This window comes from Strongylocentrotus purpuratus, unplaced genomic scaffold (genome assembly GCF_000002235.5).
Source record: "Strongylocentrotus purpuratus isolate Spur 01 unplaced genomic scaffold, Spur_5.0 spur5_scaffold_14, whole genome shotgun sequence".
Lineage (NCBI taxonomy): Eukaryota > Metazoa > Echinodermata > Echinoidea > Camarodonta > Strongylocentrotidae > Strongylocentrotus > Strongylocentrotus purpuratus.
In genome coordinates this window covers 21,240,092-21,259,364 of record NW_022145599.1, presented here as the reverse complement: position 1 = coordinate 21,259,364, position 19,273 = coordinate 21,240,092, and the positions used below count along the sequence as shown (strand labels likewise).

The 19,273-nt window shown below is 37.5% G+C and overlaps 2 protein-coding genes across 2 annotated transcripts in view; one reads left to right on the top strand and one right to left on the bottom strand.

The window, feature by feature from the left end:
* The first annotated feature begins 2,717 nt into the window (after positions 1-2,717).
* Positions 2,718-7,607, top strand: LOC105446421 (ligand of Numb protein X 2-like). The gene is made up of 5 exons (XM_030984462.1): positions 2,718-2,856; positions 3,898-4,006; positions 4,896-4,942; positions 5,863-6,086; positions 6,953-7,607. Exons 1-5 carry the CDS (start codon positions 2,783-2,785, stop codon positions 7,255-7,257), a joined length of 759 nt encoding a protein of 252 aa, XP_030840322.1. The 5' UTR covers positions 2,718-2,782; the 3' UTR covers positions 7,258-7,607.
* Positions 7,608-11,223: 3,616 nt separating this feature from the next.
* LOC100887911 (caspase recruitment domain-containing protein 11) overlaps positions 11,224-19,273 on the bottom strand; it is a 35,047-nt gene continuing 26,997 nt past the window's right edge. Inside the window, exons 9-13 of the mRNA XM_030984461.1 lie at positions 19,021-19,185; positions 17,983-18,030; positions 16,703-17,196; positions 14,617-14,751; positions 11,224-14,145 (exon numbers count right to left, since the gene is read on the bottom strand). Of these exons, the coding sequence (XP_030840321.1) occupies positions 14,037-14,145; positions 14,617-14,751; positions 16,703-17,196; positions 17,983-18,030; positions 19,021-19,185 (951 nt within the window). The 3' untranslated portion in view covers positions 11,224-14,036. The remainder of the gene's footprint in view (positions 14,146-14,616; positions 14,752-16,702; positions 17,197-17,982; positions 18,031-19,020; positions 19,186-19,273) is intronic.

Below are 19,273 nucleotides of genomic sequence, written 5' to 3'. Positions count from 1 at the left end.
TTTATTTGTCAATTTAATTCCCCCTCCCCCTAAATTAAAAACAGGTTCTAGTGCTGAATGAAAGCTCAATTAAAAATAAATGATTCGCAGAAAACTATTAATATTCACTTTGGTTGAAATGATCGCAGGATAAAAATTGGGGTTGGGCAGGCGCGGATCCAGGGGGGGGGCCGAGCGGGCCTTGGCCCCCCCCCCCCCCGCAAAAAAAAAAAAAAAAAAAAAAAAGAGAGAAAAAGGAAAAGAAGGGAAAGGGAAAGGGGAGAGAAAGGGAAAGAAAGAAGAGGAAGAAGAAAAGAAAAGGGGGAAGAAGGAGATCGGGGGGCCGAAAGGGCCTTGCCTCCAAAGCTGTTGACCCCCCCCCCCCCAATCAAAAAAATAAGAGAGAAGGAAGGAAAGGGAAAGAAAAAAGGAAAAGAGGATATACTGGCGTACTGATACTGATTGCTCATCTGACCGTGATTAAATGCCTAAAACCCCAAAGCTTTCGGGGGCTCTGCCCCCTGGATTCCACGTAGGGCCCTACGGCGGGCCCTTAGATGCTCATCTGACGGTAATTTAATGCCTAAAACCCCTCTTTTGGAGGGCTCCGTCCCCTGGACCCTACGCCAAATAGTGACCTTCCAGTGTCACAAAATAATAGGTATTTAAAAAAATATGCTCATCTGACCTTAATTAAACGCCTAAAACCCCTAAGTTTCCGGGGCCGGCTCCGCCGCCTCGACCCCACCAGGGGCCCTAAGGCGGGCCCCTGAATGCTTATCTGACCGCGGTCCCCCCAAATCGGAAGAGGACGTAGGAAGAAAAAGTAGCAGACAAAGAACATCTTTGAAATTCAGACAAGGATTAAGAGTATAGAGAACGGTACAGCGAATCGTCTTCTTTCTCTCATAATCTTATGAAACGTCAAAGCTTCCGCGCTTTGCGCGGGAGGGGGAACCTGAATTCAGAGGCGAGAACGGTAATACGAATCTTTAATGATTTAATGAAACGTAAAAGCTTCCGCGCTTCGCGCGGGATGGGGAAAAACTAAATTCCGACGACGATTATTTTCGAGAACGGTACAACGAATCGTCTTCTTTCTCGAATAATTTAATAAATCGTAAAATTTTCCGCGCTTCGCGCGGGAGGGGAAAAACTAAATTCAGACGAAGATTAATAGTCGAGAACGGTACAACGAATCGTCTTCTTTCTTTAATAGTTTAATGAAACGTCAAAGCTTCCGCGCTTTGCGCAGGAGGGGGAGGGGGGCTGAATTTAGACAAGGATTAAGTGTCAAGAACTCTACAACGAATCGTCTTCTTTCTCTAATAATTTAATAAATCGTAAAAATTTTCGCGCTTCGCGCGGGAGGGGAAAAACTAAATCCAGACGAATATTTAGAGTCGAGAACGGTACAACGCGTTTCGCGTTTGTACCGACCCCCCCCCCCCCCCCCCCATTACGTCACTGTTGGTCACATTACGTACCAATATTTGGCTCGCATAATTTGAAATTTGGGCCCCCCCCCCCCCCCCTAAGAAATCCTGGATCCGCGCCTGGGGTTGGGTGTGGGAATTTGTGATTTATAGCCAACCATAGAAACTTGCTCTTATGTGATTTTCTCTTATAATATTTGATATAAACAAAAATGAAGGAGGAACTGATTTTGGAGGAGAGTAATTTTTTGCCAATATTCATAAACTTGCTGAAAAGCACCCCCCCCCCCCCCTCCCCTTATTCTAGTCTTCGGGATGTATTGGTGTGTTTCCCTTCTAAAAACTTCTGACAAACAAAACCATTATTTTTCCTTCAATTGTATTCAAAACTTTATTTCCAATTTATTTAAAAAAGTAACAATGATACTATTATACATGATTATACATAATAACAAAAACGAAATTCAGAAATAGAAACAAATCTTTAAAACAGAGTAAGTCTAACTACAATAATTGTATATACAAAACCAAGTAGATTACCTAATGTCAGGTACAAACGTAACAAGTGCACAACTAAAATTTAAAGAAATTTAAAAAAAATGAAATTTAAAAAAAGGCTTGAAAAATGCAGATAATAACAATACGGTGTAAAGGGGGAGGGCCGGAGGGGTGGCACATTTTGAGACGTGTGTTCTAAAGGTATGCCACTTTAGTTTCAAAGGGGGTGCATGGGCCGCTTGTATTTCCCTTTACGCCCATCACCTCCCTCTGCATGGTGCTTTCGTTGGACAAGTGTCAAGCAATTATTAATGACCCTCGATCTAGTGAAACTCTTGCTCCCCTCCCCATTGTTTATGTTTCTGTTTCTGTTTCTGTTTCGGTTGCGTCGGTATACTCAGGGTTAACTGTACTTCACCAACGTTTTGATTTGTATGGTCTCATAATGCTAAGGCTTATTGAATAAAAGTAAAATACAATTATTGAATGCCACCCATATAACAGAAATATCCCTCACCCATATCTTTCTCTCTCTCTCTCTCTCTCTCTCTCTCTCTCTCTCTCTCTCTCTCATTCTTCCTTGCCCTTCTCTCATCCCCTTTCTCTATTTACATTTTCATTCCATCATCGCAGTTGTACCGTCTAAGCTGTCTTTTGTGCTAAACACCTGATGATTGGGGTTGTACTGTTTTTTGTTGTCCTCGAGTTTTAGAGGGTTAAAGAAACTTATAATGTTTTGGTTTTCACAATTTAGGGATGAAAATATCTACAAAATGTTTAATTTGTCTCAACTCAGTTGCTATGCTGCCCTCTTGTGTTTCATAGGCGGTTAATTTAAAAGTACGACAAGAGTCAAGATCAAGGGAGCAATGTCTCGGAAAAGAAAGTCTTTTAGCAATATTTTAACTTCACCTGAAGACAGGGAGGATCAAGAAAACAAAAGGTATGCGGAGGTTTCAGTTTACTTCATTATGTATACTTCTTACCCTTTTAAAATGTGATTTATTTAGGAGCAATTTATTAGGTTATCCCACACGTTTACATCTATGTAGGAAAATAACGCACTCGGGCAAAACGGACTGGAGTGGGTGGCACTTTTTGCCGTGCAGCCGCGCCATCATAGACACGGGGGTACTATCTAGTCTGATTCGTCAGATCCCGATGCTGCCGGGCCGTGCGGAGCGAGCAAAGCGGCATTAATGGGGTAGACTTGTGTGGATGAGAAAGAAAAAGTCTGAGATGAATGAAGAATAGGAGAAATAACGGAGAATGGGCATTTTCATTTATTTTATGATCAAGTGGATCTGGGGCCCGTTCCTAGAAACCGTCATAGGTCTAACTTCTTGACTATCACATTGAAACGTGTGTTATAGAATTAACACGCGTTTCAATGGGATAGTCAAGAAGTTAGACTTATGACGGTTTCTAGGAACGGGCCCCAAGGGATAGTCTAGAGACTAGACTGAAAATTTCTGTCTCTTTTGTTCGTTAGCCTCTTATTTGGAATTGGGTAGGGTCGGCTCCTCCCTTTAGACAGAGAAGCCGACCGTAGGATCTCCTGTGCAAATGTTGTCCAAAGAGAGGAGCCGACCCTAGTCACCCTACCCAATGAAGAGGCTAACCAACGAAAGAGACAGAAATTTTTGGTCTAGGTTTAGTCATATTTGTAAATATTTAATAATTGATGTCGATAGATAGATAGATAATATTGTTGTATAGTTCATTTTGTTGTTGTTGGTTTTTTGTGATGACTGATGTGTCTAACTATGTATTCATGGTAATCGTCTCCTTACTCGGCTCAGCTCAGCCTCGGGCTCTATCGTGCTGTCACATCTGTTTTCTCTTAACTTAATACCTCTGTCATTAGCTTGGTGATCTGCTGCTACTTTTATTTGGAATGCCGGCGGTGGCTCAAAGTTGGCATTGGTTAAAGCATGTGTTGCAGTAAATATCAGAAGATCTATGATATTTTCATTTCCCCCAGATATTTCTTGGACCCAGAGGCTGTGAGTCGCCATCTGTTTTGCTCCATCTGTCAAGAAGTATTCACAGAGCCTCAGAGAGCCCCCTGTGGTCATAGCTTTTGTAAAGAGGTGGGTTTAAATTGTAAAAGCTTTGAAATCAACAGATCATTGTATGATGATACATGAATTTTCATCAGTTTTGAAGATGATGTATCAAAACATTGGTTTTTGAAACAGGCAGGTAGATATATTGAACTATTAAACGGAAATGTAATTTTTATTTTATGTAAGGTTAAATTAAAGAAGTGTAGGCAAACTGCATGTAGTAATTTGTAGTTGATACAAACCTATGAATTTTAACCTTAAATAGCTTACAGACGGTTGAGGTGGGTGCCAGGTCGTAAACCATACAGATTTTGTTTGTTTGTTTATTAGATTAAAAGAAGAAATTTTCTTGACAATAGGTAGATGTATATTGTACAAAGATAAAGGAGCAGAACAAAAACAAACAGTACCAGCATATAGGACCATTTTAAAGATAAACTCCAGTACTGGTAAAAAAAAATTAATTAATTCTCACAGAATCAAACGAAACTTACACTGAATGTTCAAGATTACAAATAAATGACATGTGCCAAACAATTTTGGAAGAAAATGTATACTGGCTGAGTAATGAGCATAGAAAGACAAGGAAATCAAGGTAGTACTAGCCCCGACACCATGTGTGTTGTCCCATATGTAGCTTTCTATGTGAGTGCTTGTTACTTTACCAAGACTCGGTCAAATTTATTATGATTTTGATGACTCCAGAACCTTGCAGTGCACACCAATACTTACATGCTACATGATCAACTGTTTCTGATCCTTTCACACCTTTTCTTTCACAATGCAATTGCATTACCAGTACTAAAGTTTATCTTTAAGTGTTGTAAGATTTGAGATCACCAAATGGTGTCAGTTGATTAATAAATACTTATTCTTTACAGTCACTTCAGGTTTTTTATTTTCTCTGTTTCAGTGTATATACACATGGCTGAAACACAAGAAGAACTGCCCAGAAGACAGGTAAAGGCCCTTGTAACACACACATTGGCTTGATATGCAATGTATATATCATACAAATCTAATGCTTCTCCAATCTTGATGTAATTATTTTTTTTTATCATGCATTGTTTGTATCTATCTATAACATGAAATTACCATTTTACTGTAAAGTCATGATTGATTGAAGGAGATGGGGGGTGTTTCACAAGGTCCTAAGTTGAACTTACCGGTATCTCTATGTTGGACTGAACAATTATGGAAAGCTGTTAGCATCTTTGATTTTTTTTGTAAAAGTTATTTTAAAGGCATAAATATCCCTATTTTCTAGGAGATTTCATGTTCTTGATGTGGAATTTATGAAAATTCTAAATTACTTGAATTTTTGCTTTTGAATATATTTTATAGTAAAGTTTGACTTGGGACCTTTGTGAAACACCCCCATGAAGTCAAATATGATAGTGGATTCTTTTTCCAGTAGAGAATGTCATATCACAGTCATTGATCTGTAATGTTTATCCATACGTATCAAAGAACCCCAGAACAACCAGAATTATTAGAAACTGAGGGGGGGGGGGTATCATTACCCTCCCCCTTACACACACACAACCTTCAAAAACACAAACCTTCACAAATACAAATTGCACATAAGTTTGCAAACAGAGAGGAAATAAGCAAGAAAAAGGGAGAACCATGAAGATTTCAAATTTTAATATTTAACAAAAACAGGGATAACTAATTTTAAAGAGTGAAAGTCCTAATGTAAAAGTTTTAGAAATGGCAGCTACACATTTTTTGACCGACAGAAATTAAATGGGGGATATCGCTCCAAGCTTTGCTCCACACCTCATTGTAACAACAGGCCTGTTAGAGGTTAATCCATACATCTGTGGATTAACTTGTTTTTAAATCTCAAATCATTTGTAATCCTGTTTTTCTTGCAGGCGTCCCTTGAGACGTTCAGACTTACATTATGACTTCATCATCGCTAACGTGATCGGTGATCACACGGTGGCTTGCCCTTTTCGTCGGAAGGGATGCGAGTATGTAGGCAAGCTGGATACGATCTCGCTGCATCGCAAGTCTTGCGCTTTCAACCCCGGTAACCTCCCGTCTTTTCTTCACAAGGAGAAGAATATCCTAAGTGAAACACAGCCAACTACTCCCGGTATGTCTGTTCTCATCGGCTCTCGCTCCCTCAATTAATATGAAAATAATTCTGCAAATGTGCAAATGCTTGTTTTAAGGGACTTGGTAACATTGTTCAGATGAGAAAAAATGATGCTAAGGTAGTGATTTCACGGCTAGATGTACACTTAAAAATTATCTGAAAGTTTGAGTGAAAATAGACCATTTATAATGATCTAATAAAATAGGAAAAAACTGATCTGATTGATTCTTTTATTCCACCAACTATATTATTTCAGTTTGATTACATTTAAGGGGAATGTAAAATCGCCACAAAGCAATGAATTGGCTCTATTATATATACCTTTCCAGACATTTAAGTGTTGAATGATTTTTAAAAGCCTGTCTTATATTCATAGAAAAATGGTTGTGAAAATTCAAAAATGTTTTGGAGAATTAACTGTTAGAGGGTGTCGCACAGTGACGCCTTCAAAGAAAACCATAAATATCTTTGTGGTTTGAGAATTTGTTCATGATTTTGTACAAGTTAGAGGGTTAGTACAGTATAGAGGGAATATAATAAGTAACATTTCATACAAAAATTACGCAGTTTTTTTCATCAATCTTCGACAATGTTCCTGAGTCACTTTAAACTTAAAGGTACTGGTCAATTCCATTGCAAGGAGTTATACATGAATGACATGACCATGCAAAAGACGTCATCATTAGTGGCTTGTGAACCAGAAACCAGATTTGAATAAAAATGAAGAATTTTTAAATTTACCCCAAATGTTACAATTCTTGTCAGCTCTTTGGGAAAAACCGCTCTCATTCTCTTTGTGATAACCTCAAGGAACCCTTTATATGGTATAGAGTGCTACAATTCTCTCTTTTTGTTATTTACAGAAGTAGAAAGTAGCGGACCTCCATCTGCAGAGAATGTCCTGTCACCTCTGGTACCAGATGATGACAAGTTACCTACGCCTGCAAAACCGTCGCTTAAGATGAGACTCTTCGTCAAAGGTGGTGGTCAGCGAGATCTCCTCTGCTCTATGTTTGATGACGGTACTAAACAATCATCATCAACATCGCCCTCCTCCTCAATGTCATCGTCATCGTCATCATCATCATCAGTGGCAGCTAAAGCGACAAAATCAAGAACCAGACGGAAAGCCGAACATGATGTAGTCATAATCCTTGATTCTCCTTGAACACAGGTCCGTCAGTAATTGATTGAATTTATTTTGAGTGATGAATTATTTAGATAATTGATGGGTTATCATTCCGTGGGGTTGAGGAAATTTTTTTTGGGGAGAGACTTTGTCTCCTATCGACCATAACAATGTTTGCTCAAATTTAGTTTAGCTTAAAAAGCATAGCACTGAATCCAAAGACCGGGTTAATAGTAATTTGTAAAGCGCTTAGAGACATTTGTATTAAGCGCTATATAAAAATTAAATATTATTATTATTATTATTATTATTGTAGACCCAAGTTTATTAAATGTTAATATATAAATGTGATGCCCATGTAGTGCGGGTAAAAAAGGAATGCATGTTAAGCAAATATTTTGAAGAGAAGCAAGTGATACAGGAATTATTCTGGCAGGGCACTGTATATAAATTTTAATTGCATACAAATCTGCAACGGATGATTTCATCTTATATGTGTAGTAGAAGATCTCATACCAACTTTACATGGACGTTGTCATATTTTGTGCCCTAACCTCATGGAGGTTGTAAAGAATGTATATGGTTAACATTGCCTATTGTATATACACTGTACACTGTTGCTCATAAAGTTGGAATATTTTTGTTTTACCCCAATTTATGGAATTATTTTAAAAATAATTTTAAAATAATAGATCTAGTATACATAATGTAAAATAAAAAACAACAAAGGAAATGCAATAAATTTTCAATAATTTATTGCAGTTTACCCCGGTTCCCAACTTTAAAAAATCCTCTGTGTGCCCATGCCTTGAACCATAATGCATGGCCGTCCAGAGGATTTGTTTATGTTGGGGACCGGGGTAAAATGCAATAAATTATTGAAAATTCATTGCATTTTCTTTTTTTTTTTAAATTTATGGAAACTGCTCCCTACCCTAGCCCCCGCTGCGTACAGTTATGGTTCACTGACAAAGCAATGGCCTCATAACTGTGAGGTCCATGGATCAAAACCGTGTGTCGATGTGCTATATTAGTGCCCTTTTGTGGGGGCATTAATCCTCATTACTGTCATTAAAATAGTTCCATAAATTGGGGTAAAACAAAAATATTCCAACTATATGAGCGACAGTGTATATATAATGTCTTTAAAGTGTAGATATTATCATTTTTAAAGCACTACCGTTATAGATGTAAAACTAGATTCTTCTTCTTATTATTATAATTATACATATATACTTAACATATTGTCATATCATAATACCGTCATATCATTATACTAGAAAAAAAAATCAACTAGTCAAGACGTTACTTCTCCATGTAGGTATACTGATTATATAGGAAGTTTTTGATACAACATGAGTGTGCCAAAAAGGTTCAGCAAATCAGGAATGGAATTATTGATTCATAATCAGTTACATCAACCCTAGTCATCTACAGAGACTGTAGATCTGTGACAGAAAAATATAGCATTAATTTTAATGAATTTGCACAGATGCAATGTCAGTTATAGAAAACACCACTTCCCGTCGAATAAACATACATATTATGGTACCTAACCCCCCTTCAATTCCATTAAATTAAGCAATAATGACAATGTTAACTAACACTGTGAAAAGAATATATTTGATAATTTTGCAAGGCAGTGGAAAGTTAGGATTTATACAGAAGGTTGAACCTTTGAAGTTTTAAAGTGCTTTTTATTTATTTCATCCTGTGTTGGTAGTGATCCTAACAAAAATATGCTAGGGACCGGAACAAAGCAACAAACATTTAGAAATGTGGACAAATGTTGAAACCTTTATGTAAATTGAAGAGGATATATCAAATTTTATGATCGATTTGTAAAATTGTACAATGAATATGTTATGTCATGAAAGCACATTTTGATAAATGGATAATGTTTTAAATTTTTTAAATTTGAACCACTATATTATTGTAAAGATGTCAATATAAAAATGATTGAATATTTTATACCAAATTAATAAATACTGCAGTGCAGTTATGGTCTTGCATGTTATGTCTGGGAATGAAATCATTTGCATTTGGGATTTTATATCCCCCTTTATTATTATTTTACAACTTTTGCCCCAAAACTGACGCGAATATAGGAATAGGAACTGCCACACAATAATGAACTATTTTCTGGGTACAATTTCTACCCTTGGCCCAGAAATATATGCTGTGTACCACAGAAAATGCAATAGCATAAAATCGGCTATAATCAAGGAATGGATTGCATGTAACCATGAGAACTGCCTGGCATATCCCCAGAACCAGTGGCGGATCCAGGGGGGGGGGGGGGGGCCGGGCCCCCCCCCCCCTTGAGAAAAAAATCATGTAAAATCACGTGATTTTTACCTTTTTGGGGGGTTGGGCCCCCCCCCCCCCCCTGGCGCTCAAGGGGGGGGGGGTGCAAATTGAAAAAATTTTGAGGATCAAAAAAAAAAAAAATGTGCTCACTACCCCCCCCCCCCCCCCCCCCCCCCCCCCCCCACTGAGCGACTTTTCGGCCGGCGCGATTTTCTAATTTTCGGGAAAAAGTTGGGCCCCCTCCCCTAAGAAATCCTGGATCCGCGCCTGCCCAGAACAGTCCTTTTAGGGGCTTTCAGACATTTCAAGGACTCCCTTTCCGGCATAGTTGGGTAAAAAACATTTAAAAACAAAACATTTGACATATCTTTTTAATAGTCTGGAAGCTTGTCACGAAACAGTCTGCCCTTTTTCACCCACTAGATTAGACCATCTACGTTATTAACAAAAGTTTGTTCGACCTCAGCAGTCGGGTTTAGCAACCAGAGACGCCAATGTGAGATTGATTTCTGCCCATCTACCCACGCACCAAGAGTATGAAGTAATACGATCATACATTACATTAAAAACAACATACACACACGCACAGTCGCACACACACACACACACACAGACAGCAACTTTCGTCGGGATTGGGCTTTCAGATTCCACTTTTTTTTCCTCTTTTTTTTTTGTGGTGGAGCGGTGCCTTTGGTTTTTGCGGTTTATCTGTAAGTAAGCCAAAGGGATGGAGGAGGAGCACACATTTTCGTTTAATACTCGGATGTGATAAGCTGGATCGGATATTTGACAGGTTTAACTGTTTGAGATTCGTTGGAGAGAATCAGTATATGAGAAGCAGAGAGAGAGAGAGAGAGAAGTTAGGAGCAAGAAACAAAAGAGGAAGAGAGCGGGCGGTAGACCAGGCGGGATTGAAAAAGGACGGAGAGAGAGAAAGAGAGAAAGAAGAACATCCCTGAAAGTCTGAGAAAATAATTATGAGAAGATTGAGTTCCAGGAAAGGCGAAATGCGTGAGCTCTGCCACTATTTTTGTGATAGTATGGAAGAATTTCATATAAGACATCTCAGAAGAAAAGGACTGCTCTTCAAATATCCTCATATTCGAAATATGAAATTAATTAGATGAAGTGTTTGGACCAAATTTCATAGTACATTTTGTGCGTACAAAGCATGTGGCTTCCGGCAAGACTGACTCAATTTCATATAATTTTGGTGAATCGGAAGAGTTGATATTAATCGCAACTCATTTGTGGTTTATATCAAATACAGCTGTGTACATAAGAGAAAGAGGACTGCAAACTTGCGGTTGATTGGAGGGCTTGTATTGGATCAATCGCAAATCTTTATAAGACGGGGGCCCATGATTGATATAACGCAAGCTTATTATTGCTGTTAGCATATCGTATCGATATCATCGACATTTTAAAAGGAATTTATTTCAAAGGAATTCCAAGTCCGTGTCAACACCTAGTCACTAAATAAACAATGACACACATACAAACCTGATTCAGGCCATCCTTTGAAATGATTTTATAAGGACTTCTTGAAATCTAAACACATGTAGTATCGAAAATAGTACATCTAAATCTTTTTGGAGAAAGGAGAAGGTCTGAACTAGATACTCCGTCATAAAACTCAATCATCTTCCGACTTCGCCAATCAAACTAAAACAAACAACACCTGCATCGGGCAACTACAGTTTATTATTACTATACTTTATTCATTTTCGATTAAACGTGGACTAAAAATGTAAAAGAGAGAAAACAGAACATGTAATTTATCACTTTTCTCAGAAGATGGGGATCAATGCAGCGATAGATATATATGTATACACACACAAACTCACCCACATACACACACCCACACACGCGCGCGCGCACACACACATGTAGCACTAGTACTGGGAATTTGATCAGTAACAGCTAAGGTAATATGAAAATAGAATGATAATAACTTCCGCAAAAGTGCTCATGATATTCTATTTCCTGAAACAATATACATGCAATTTCCATGATACAAATATATTGTTTAATGATTCATGTATTAAATGTTTCTCATATACAAAACTATGTACTGATCCGATGATAAAGAGTCGTATACAAATAGTTTAAAGGCTTATCCCATCCTCTCCTTGATCGTCGTATGGATCCTTTATCAGAACCACAGCAATTTGGCTTTCGTTTCCATAGGTAGTTCTCGTAATTCGTCCAACTTTAATGCATACCCGTTTTGTCGCATGCCTAGACAAGAACTATTACATTCAACTGTTACAATTTCTGTATTACAATATTCAGAATACAGATTACAACGTGTTGCTCGGTTGGACAAACTCAAATGTTTATCCGCCTTAACAACGCAAAATGTATGTAATCGGCATTCTGAGAGAGACATATAAATTCAAATACTGTACGTTACGAAAATGGCATATTCGCAGGTGCGCAAAATTACTAAATAGCTTTGACTTAAGCATTTTATTTGACAAGTAAATCATCAAACCTTATAAAAATATAGATATACATTAAACCTTTACCCGCTACATAATAAAAGTGCATGAAATAGTATATTTCATTACTTCTTCAAACTATTTACATACAAGTACATTATGAGGACACTTGATTATCCATTTGAAAAAAGTGATATGGGGGACACCCTTTATTACCCAATCAGTAAATAAAAGTAAACAATTTTTTCTTTTCACAAGCTTTGAATTAATGATGCTTGTATTATCCCGGCAGAAAAATCAACATACTGTTTATCTTACTCGTGATACGTAAACTCAGACATATTATTTGAACGGAGTAGTTAGGCTAGTAAGAATTCACCTACAAGTAATGATTGCAATGCAAAACAAATGATCGAAGATTGTGCAAACTCTTAACTTTCTTTCCATAATTTTGAAGACAAAAAAGAAATTTCTAAAAACGCTATGGAACTTTAATTTATATATCTTCAAACTAAGGCAATATGTTTTTTACAATGACATCATACATACTTATTTACAACAAGCAAACATCACATGTTTAAATAGAATCAAATTTATATCTGTATTTACTTGAAAGCAGATTATAAATGCATTTCATGTAAATCATTAATTATCTTCATCTGATTAGTAGTAATCGCATCTATTTTCTTAGTTTTATCTTCTTCAACTTCTAGTCTGTATTTAACATAAACAAGAAAATGTCCCTATCATTTTCGTTGCTACATGTTTTATTAAATTTATTTACAACAGTTGCTTTATATATTTCAAATAAAGCATAATGAAGTAGTAAATTAATATTTGTAACATTTTCCTTTCCGTCATGAAAACTATATACAACATAAATGAGTGAGAATTTACCATTTCTACAAAAGGAGATACATAATAATATTTCAATAACATTCCATAATGGATAAATATTTTCGCATTAAAAAAAAATGTGGTACCAGTTTTGTTATGATAATAACACAAGTCGTTTCTTTATGTTCCCATTTGAATAAATTAACAGGTGTTGGTAAAGTATTATACATAAATTTAAAGTGAATTGAATCAAGTAGTTATCACGAACATATTTCAATTTAAATAACTACAGAGGACCAGAAATCTACCGCCTTAGATGATTTTTGAATTAATTTCATGAGTTCCGTACAGATTTGTTTCACAGTAATACAATGTATTGATAACCCAAAACTATTCAAGTTTAAATTAGAATATATCATTGATTTACGTTGGTAATCATTAAAATTATCAAACTTGTTTACCATATTATATAATTTGCCTTCATCTTTGTTGTATAACGATTCGTATTTTGGCATATTCACATGCATAACCACCCACCACGATCATACTAAATAATTGTATCTCAAATTCGTCGACTGTCAAAAATCTATTTCCTATCACCTTATCTACTAAAGATAATAACCCTGATTTTATCGAATATTTATACAACAATACTTTTCATTTATATTTGATAACACAATTTGATAATTATATTTCAAATCTTTCAGATTTGATAAAGTTACCTCAAATATAAATACCTTCCTATTCTAAGATAAAAACATCGGCTGAGAGGATGCCTAAATGTATACATTCACAACTATAACGAAAGCCATAATTTGCACAGTACTTTAGTGCCACGCCAAGGGACCCCATGCCATAGACCCTTTATTTCTAATCTTTTGACAGGGTAGCCCATTCACCAACAAGTAGTGGTCTTCCATGGGGCCCTGAATAAACAAGAACATATTTACATCGTTTATAACGTTTATACAGAGAAGTTAGACAAATTTAATAATACTCGTTTGCAAAATAAACATATTATGGGTGCCTTGGCGTGAACACGATAGTGTTAATAGTGAATTGATGTGGGCGTGTCTCCCAGACTTAAGTTACACCAGTGTAAACTGGTTTTATGACTAGACAGAATAGTGTCTAATTTGGGTAATAATGAGGTGATCGTAGCCCCTGATTGGTCAATACCCTGTGACCACGTGATCTGAGATTTGCGTTTCGAGTTTACCGTCCTCATCAGTGTTCCGGAGTGGATTGGAGGGGGTCATCCGGATAACTGCCCAGTGTTTTACTCCGTCTGTTAAGTTTGACATCGGCCATGTAGTTCGATGGTGGAACATCACAACTGGTAGAAAAATATAAAACGATGACTTTAATTTAGCTTGTTTTATTTTACATGAAGTATGCACATCCCATATTCATATGTGCATATACCGCATTCGTAAGCTGGGAAAATGTTTACTTTGTTATGATTCTTAATGTCATAATTTCTCGTAGGCCTATAGGTTAAACCTCTCTAAAAATAATCTTGCTTATCAAATTTTCGATGAAATGAAATCAATAAAGGTCAAGGTGTAGGTAAATCAAAAGACGGCTGGTTTAAAACATTAAACTATGCAACAGATCAGAATTCCACTCGTTACGAAGTGAGCCTATATATCTTCTTTAAAATTTAGATCTCCACTCTTAATTCTGCAGTAAGAAAGTGCATTTTGCAACTCTTAGATCGCCGGAGAGGAGAGAGAGAGAGAGAGAGAGAGAGAGAGAGAGAGAGAGAGAGAGAAAGAGAATGATAGGGAGGGGTGGGGTTAAGTACCTGCTAAGACGAGGTCCTGGACGACGTTTTTTGTCCTTCAGAGATCCCACATGAACTTCAGTAGACATACCACTAGACAAACTAGGTCTCAAGATTGGTCTCTCCTCCGGCCGTCTCTCCTCTGGTTTCGAATCTCTGCATACAAGGAAAAAAATACCGTGTATGATAATGTACACTATGCACCCCTGGTATATTTTGTTCGGTCTTATAATTATATCAAAATAGCTGTATACAAAGGAACAGAAAGCAACGTATGATAAGAATGATCTACATGTATGTAGACAATGCTATTACTGACAAATATAGGCCCCCATATCACAGTATAAAAAGGAACCTAATCCATTATGATCCACGTTACAGGGGCCACATTATAATGTATAGGCTTAGTATGTTTTGTTTGGTCTGCAATCGTCAGAAGGAGGCCGTTAGAGCTACGTATTTTCAATGGCAGTAACATCCTTCTTGCAATTAGACAAAGCAATGAATTTTATTTCAAAGTAGATAATAATGTTTGACATTGTTTGCTTGTTGTTTAACAGCAATTTTTCACGACCCTGAAGCCAGACGCTCGTATATGGCAATCCGTTCTAACATTTATTCCTATTTCTTGATAATCAAGAATTACCATTGCTTTACAACAGAAAATAATTTCTTGATATCAAGAAATAGGAATAAAATTAATATTCAAACGGCTTGCCATACGCTCGAACTACAGTGTACATTCTTTGTGAAGTAAATGTCATCGCATCTATACCTGCAGGCCATCAAATTCACGAGACCGGAGGTCTCCTTAATTAACATGATCGCAAAGACTTCTGTAAATTTAACCTGTGGCAATTTCAACATCAATCCCCTCCTCTCACATTGAAAATAATATGCGAACATTGCAATGACGCATTACATAATCCTAAACACGATTTCTATTGGATATAGGTATTAAATTGTCCTTGAGTTCAATTTTGGGGGTGTACGCAATCGTGTTCTCTATGGGTGCGTTTATTGGGTCTTGCCACTAGATGTATCGTACCCCCACTATCATACCCCACTATCGAACCCCACTATACGAAAGTGATTTGCTGGATGTCGCGTTTATCGTCTCTTCACGATTCAAAATAAAGGCCTTGTGTCTGCGCAGCTGTTTTTTGCCGTTTGACCCGGGAAGCAGACAGTTTCTCGGAGGTCAACTACACACACATGCTTGTACACAACACATGGCGCCTTAGCCTCCGAACCGGAAATTAACCTGGGTGGTCCGATTTGTATGTGGGGTTCAAACAGCTTTGCGTTTATCATCTCTCAGAAACGTGATTCTGGATGTATGTCACATTCAGAACACACCTTTTTGCGTTTTAGATATGCCCATATCTAAAGACCTTTAAAAAGAGCTTTTCGTTTATCACCTTCTAAATTTGCCTGAAAGACGTTTGAGAAACCTGATTCTAGCCAAAAAATTAGGTCAATAAACGCACCCTATGTTTCCAAGCGATGATGCTTTCAACGACAAGCTAGTTTTCCAGCGCCTGAAGCCAAACACTGTTACGCAATACTTGCGATCACACGTACGCCCTCGCTCTTTGACAATAATATTATACACGACCATCTTAATTTCCGTTGATCGTCTTCTTTACGTTTCTCGTACCAATTTTGTGAAATCTCGTGACTACATTCGTAACTTCGCGATTCTCACAGATATTCCCAGCTTCAGTTTTCATTGTAAATACTCTTCGGACGGCATAGTATTTGATTTGTTCTTTTCTTTTCTTAGAACGAAGTTGAAAATTAGACCTTAAAGTGTTGCGTATCAAAATACCCGTTTATTGTACACCAGTAAATGGCGCGGATAATTGGATCAGTGCCAATACCAAAATATATCAATTAACGCAAGTACGAGCGATACAGGTAAAAGAAAAGATGAATATGCCGACAATATTCCTTTTCGGCTCATATGGTAAAATGAAAGCCTTTGAAGCAGAAAAGGATCACCATTTATTTCAGGGCCCTTTCTTTATTCAGAGAAATAATCATCAAAACGCAGACATTAGGACTGTATGATATTTGAAAGAAAATTATAGTTGTGTTAACCTACCTCGACCCGGATGATGCGGAATAATCAAAGTCGGACCACAGCGTGCCAATTTTTTCATCAACATCACACGGGAGTGAGTCCAAGATCCTATCGGAGCTTTCATTGGCCTGGTCGATGCCGGATACATTGCCGGAGTCACGATCCTCGTTTCTGTCAGGTCGACTGGTTAGTTCCCCTGGGTTGTCGGATTTCGACGCGTTGCTAGCCCTCCGTTCCCGCACAGCCGCCGGGATTTCACCATGCGACACCACCTGAGAACGTTTGCGCCACCCCACTGGGTATTCGTAATCGACAAAATCATCGTCGTCGTCGGCATCGAAGCCGGATTGATTGATCTGGCTGATGGAACGTTTAGTGTGGAGTTGTGTTGATGGCGATCCGTCCGCCACCGTCGTTGGTTTGGCGGTATCGGTTGACGGTGCGCCTGCGTTTCCGCCCTCGAGATAACTGACTTCATTGGCACCAGAACTTCTCTTGGAGTCATTTGAGCCATCCTGTATGAGTGGGAAGGGAGTCAATATGTTACAGGTGATTTTATCAAGAGACATTTTCATTTAGGTAAACAACTTCCAAATAAATTGAGAACAAATTGAGAAAAGGACATTCAACATAACAAAACTCAATTCGATATTAATGGCTTGTTATCATAGCTTAATGTCATCTTTAGAGGGACACTCTCCTATTGGCAGATGATTGGTTCTTTCGGTATAGCGGTGAAGGGAGGCAATTTTTTGCATATATGGGATATTCATGGGGGCAGAATATTCTCTTGCCATTAGGATCCGTTGTCCAAGATGATGAGGGAAATAAACAGACGATCCCTAAATCATGAATAAAGGCTCGTTCATGACGTGAAACCTCCGGAAAAACAACAACCGCAGCAGTTATTCCTCGTAAATGAATAGGAACTATATTATAGGAACATCAATGCAAAAAGACCATTTCCAAAAATAAAGATGCAACGATAGGATTAGAACATTAGGTTCAAAATCATCTCAAAACAATCATCGGCAAATCTCTTTCGAACTTTGATATCATTTCATGCAACTTCAATACGCATTTATATGTTGGTCGTTTGTTTCATATTTTAAGAAGCTTAACTTGCTTTAGCTGTATAATGTACTGAATCTTTTAATCTCATCGCCTCGTATCCTACAAGTTGTGCAGGATCTCTGAAGAAGTCGCTTAGTACACTGACAGAGCTACCCTGGTAGTAATTAAACAACGGCAATGAAATACAGATAGAGGAATTAAGAGTGAATAGGAGTTCCTATACTCACAATGCTCACTGATAAAGTTAAGGATTGATGACCGTCTTGGCGGAGTAACTGAAATGAGTACAATCAATCATAGCTATGAATAGGTGTTAAATATTTTATACAGAAGTATTCACTCTATAAATGATATTTTGAAATGCATTCTGCAGTTGCATCAAAGCTTTTCATTTACATTTTACATGCATATCTGAACTTCAGAATGATTCTGTGTTATCTGTACCATCATCAATCATTCATAATTATTAATGCGATGTAATGATAAAAAATACGGTTTGTCGATTACTAATTATGTTTATATCTCCGTATATGTTTTCTAGGAAGTAAAGGATAGTCAAATAGTCATTTCAACGAAATCACATTACCAAATCACGCCCCTAGTCATATTTATGCATCAAAAAAAGTATATTCACATAATTATTAAGTCAAATTTTGTTCGGTAAAATTTTAGCGCCTGTAAAGCTTCATGGTTACACATTTCCCAGTTTATTCAGTTACCATAAATACATTTGACAAACATAATAATATTTGACGATTTTACCTCCCATCCGATTATTGATGGACATTATTGTCAACAAATATTTGAGTCTTAAAGATAAAGACCAGTTATGGTCATGCGATTGCATTGCAAAAGAAACGTTGTGGAATCGATCAGAAAAGGTTGATCATCTAGCAAATAAGTATTGGTGTATACTGCAAGGTTCTGGAATCATCAAAAAGATAAGAAATGTGGCCCAGTCTTGGTACAGTTACAAGCACTGTACACAGAAAGATGTATATGGGACTACGCGACACGTGCGTTATCTATCAGGTCTAAATATATATAATATTTTACCAAATATATCAATTAGTAGGCGGTCTGCAACATAATTTTGTATCACTACGTATTAGTCAAAACATATTCGTTCACATGATTGGTGATAAAAGCTTCCATTTCATTTTTTGAGAGGGGGGGGGGCGGTTCCAAAACTGGTCTTTACCTTTAACACAATGCCTCCAAGAACAACTCGTGGAGGAGTCCTTAGAGGACCCTGCATGTCTTACCCTTTTATCTCGTTTAAGCTGCTGAACTTTACTTTTGTGATCAAAGAGCTGGCGTGTTTGCTTGAGAAACGCTTGCCTCTCGTTGTTGAGTTTGTTTACCAGTTCATCACGTTCCAGCATGGACCTAGCTGTCTCTTCAAAAGACCTGTTCCTCTCAGAGATGGCCTGTGGGTTCAAAGGTCAAAGGTCATTATTGATCATCTCCATGCAGTACTGAAATGCTAACGTCATATTCGCTCCTCGTCCTGGATAC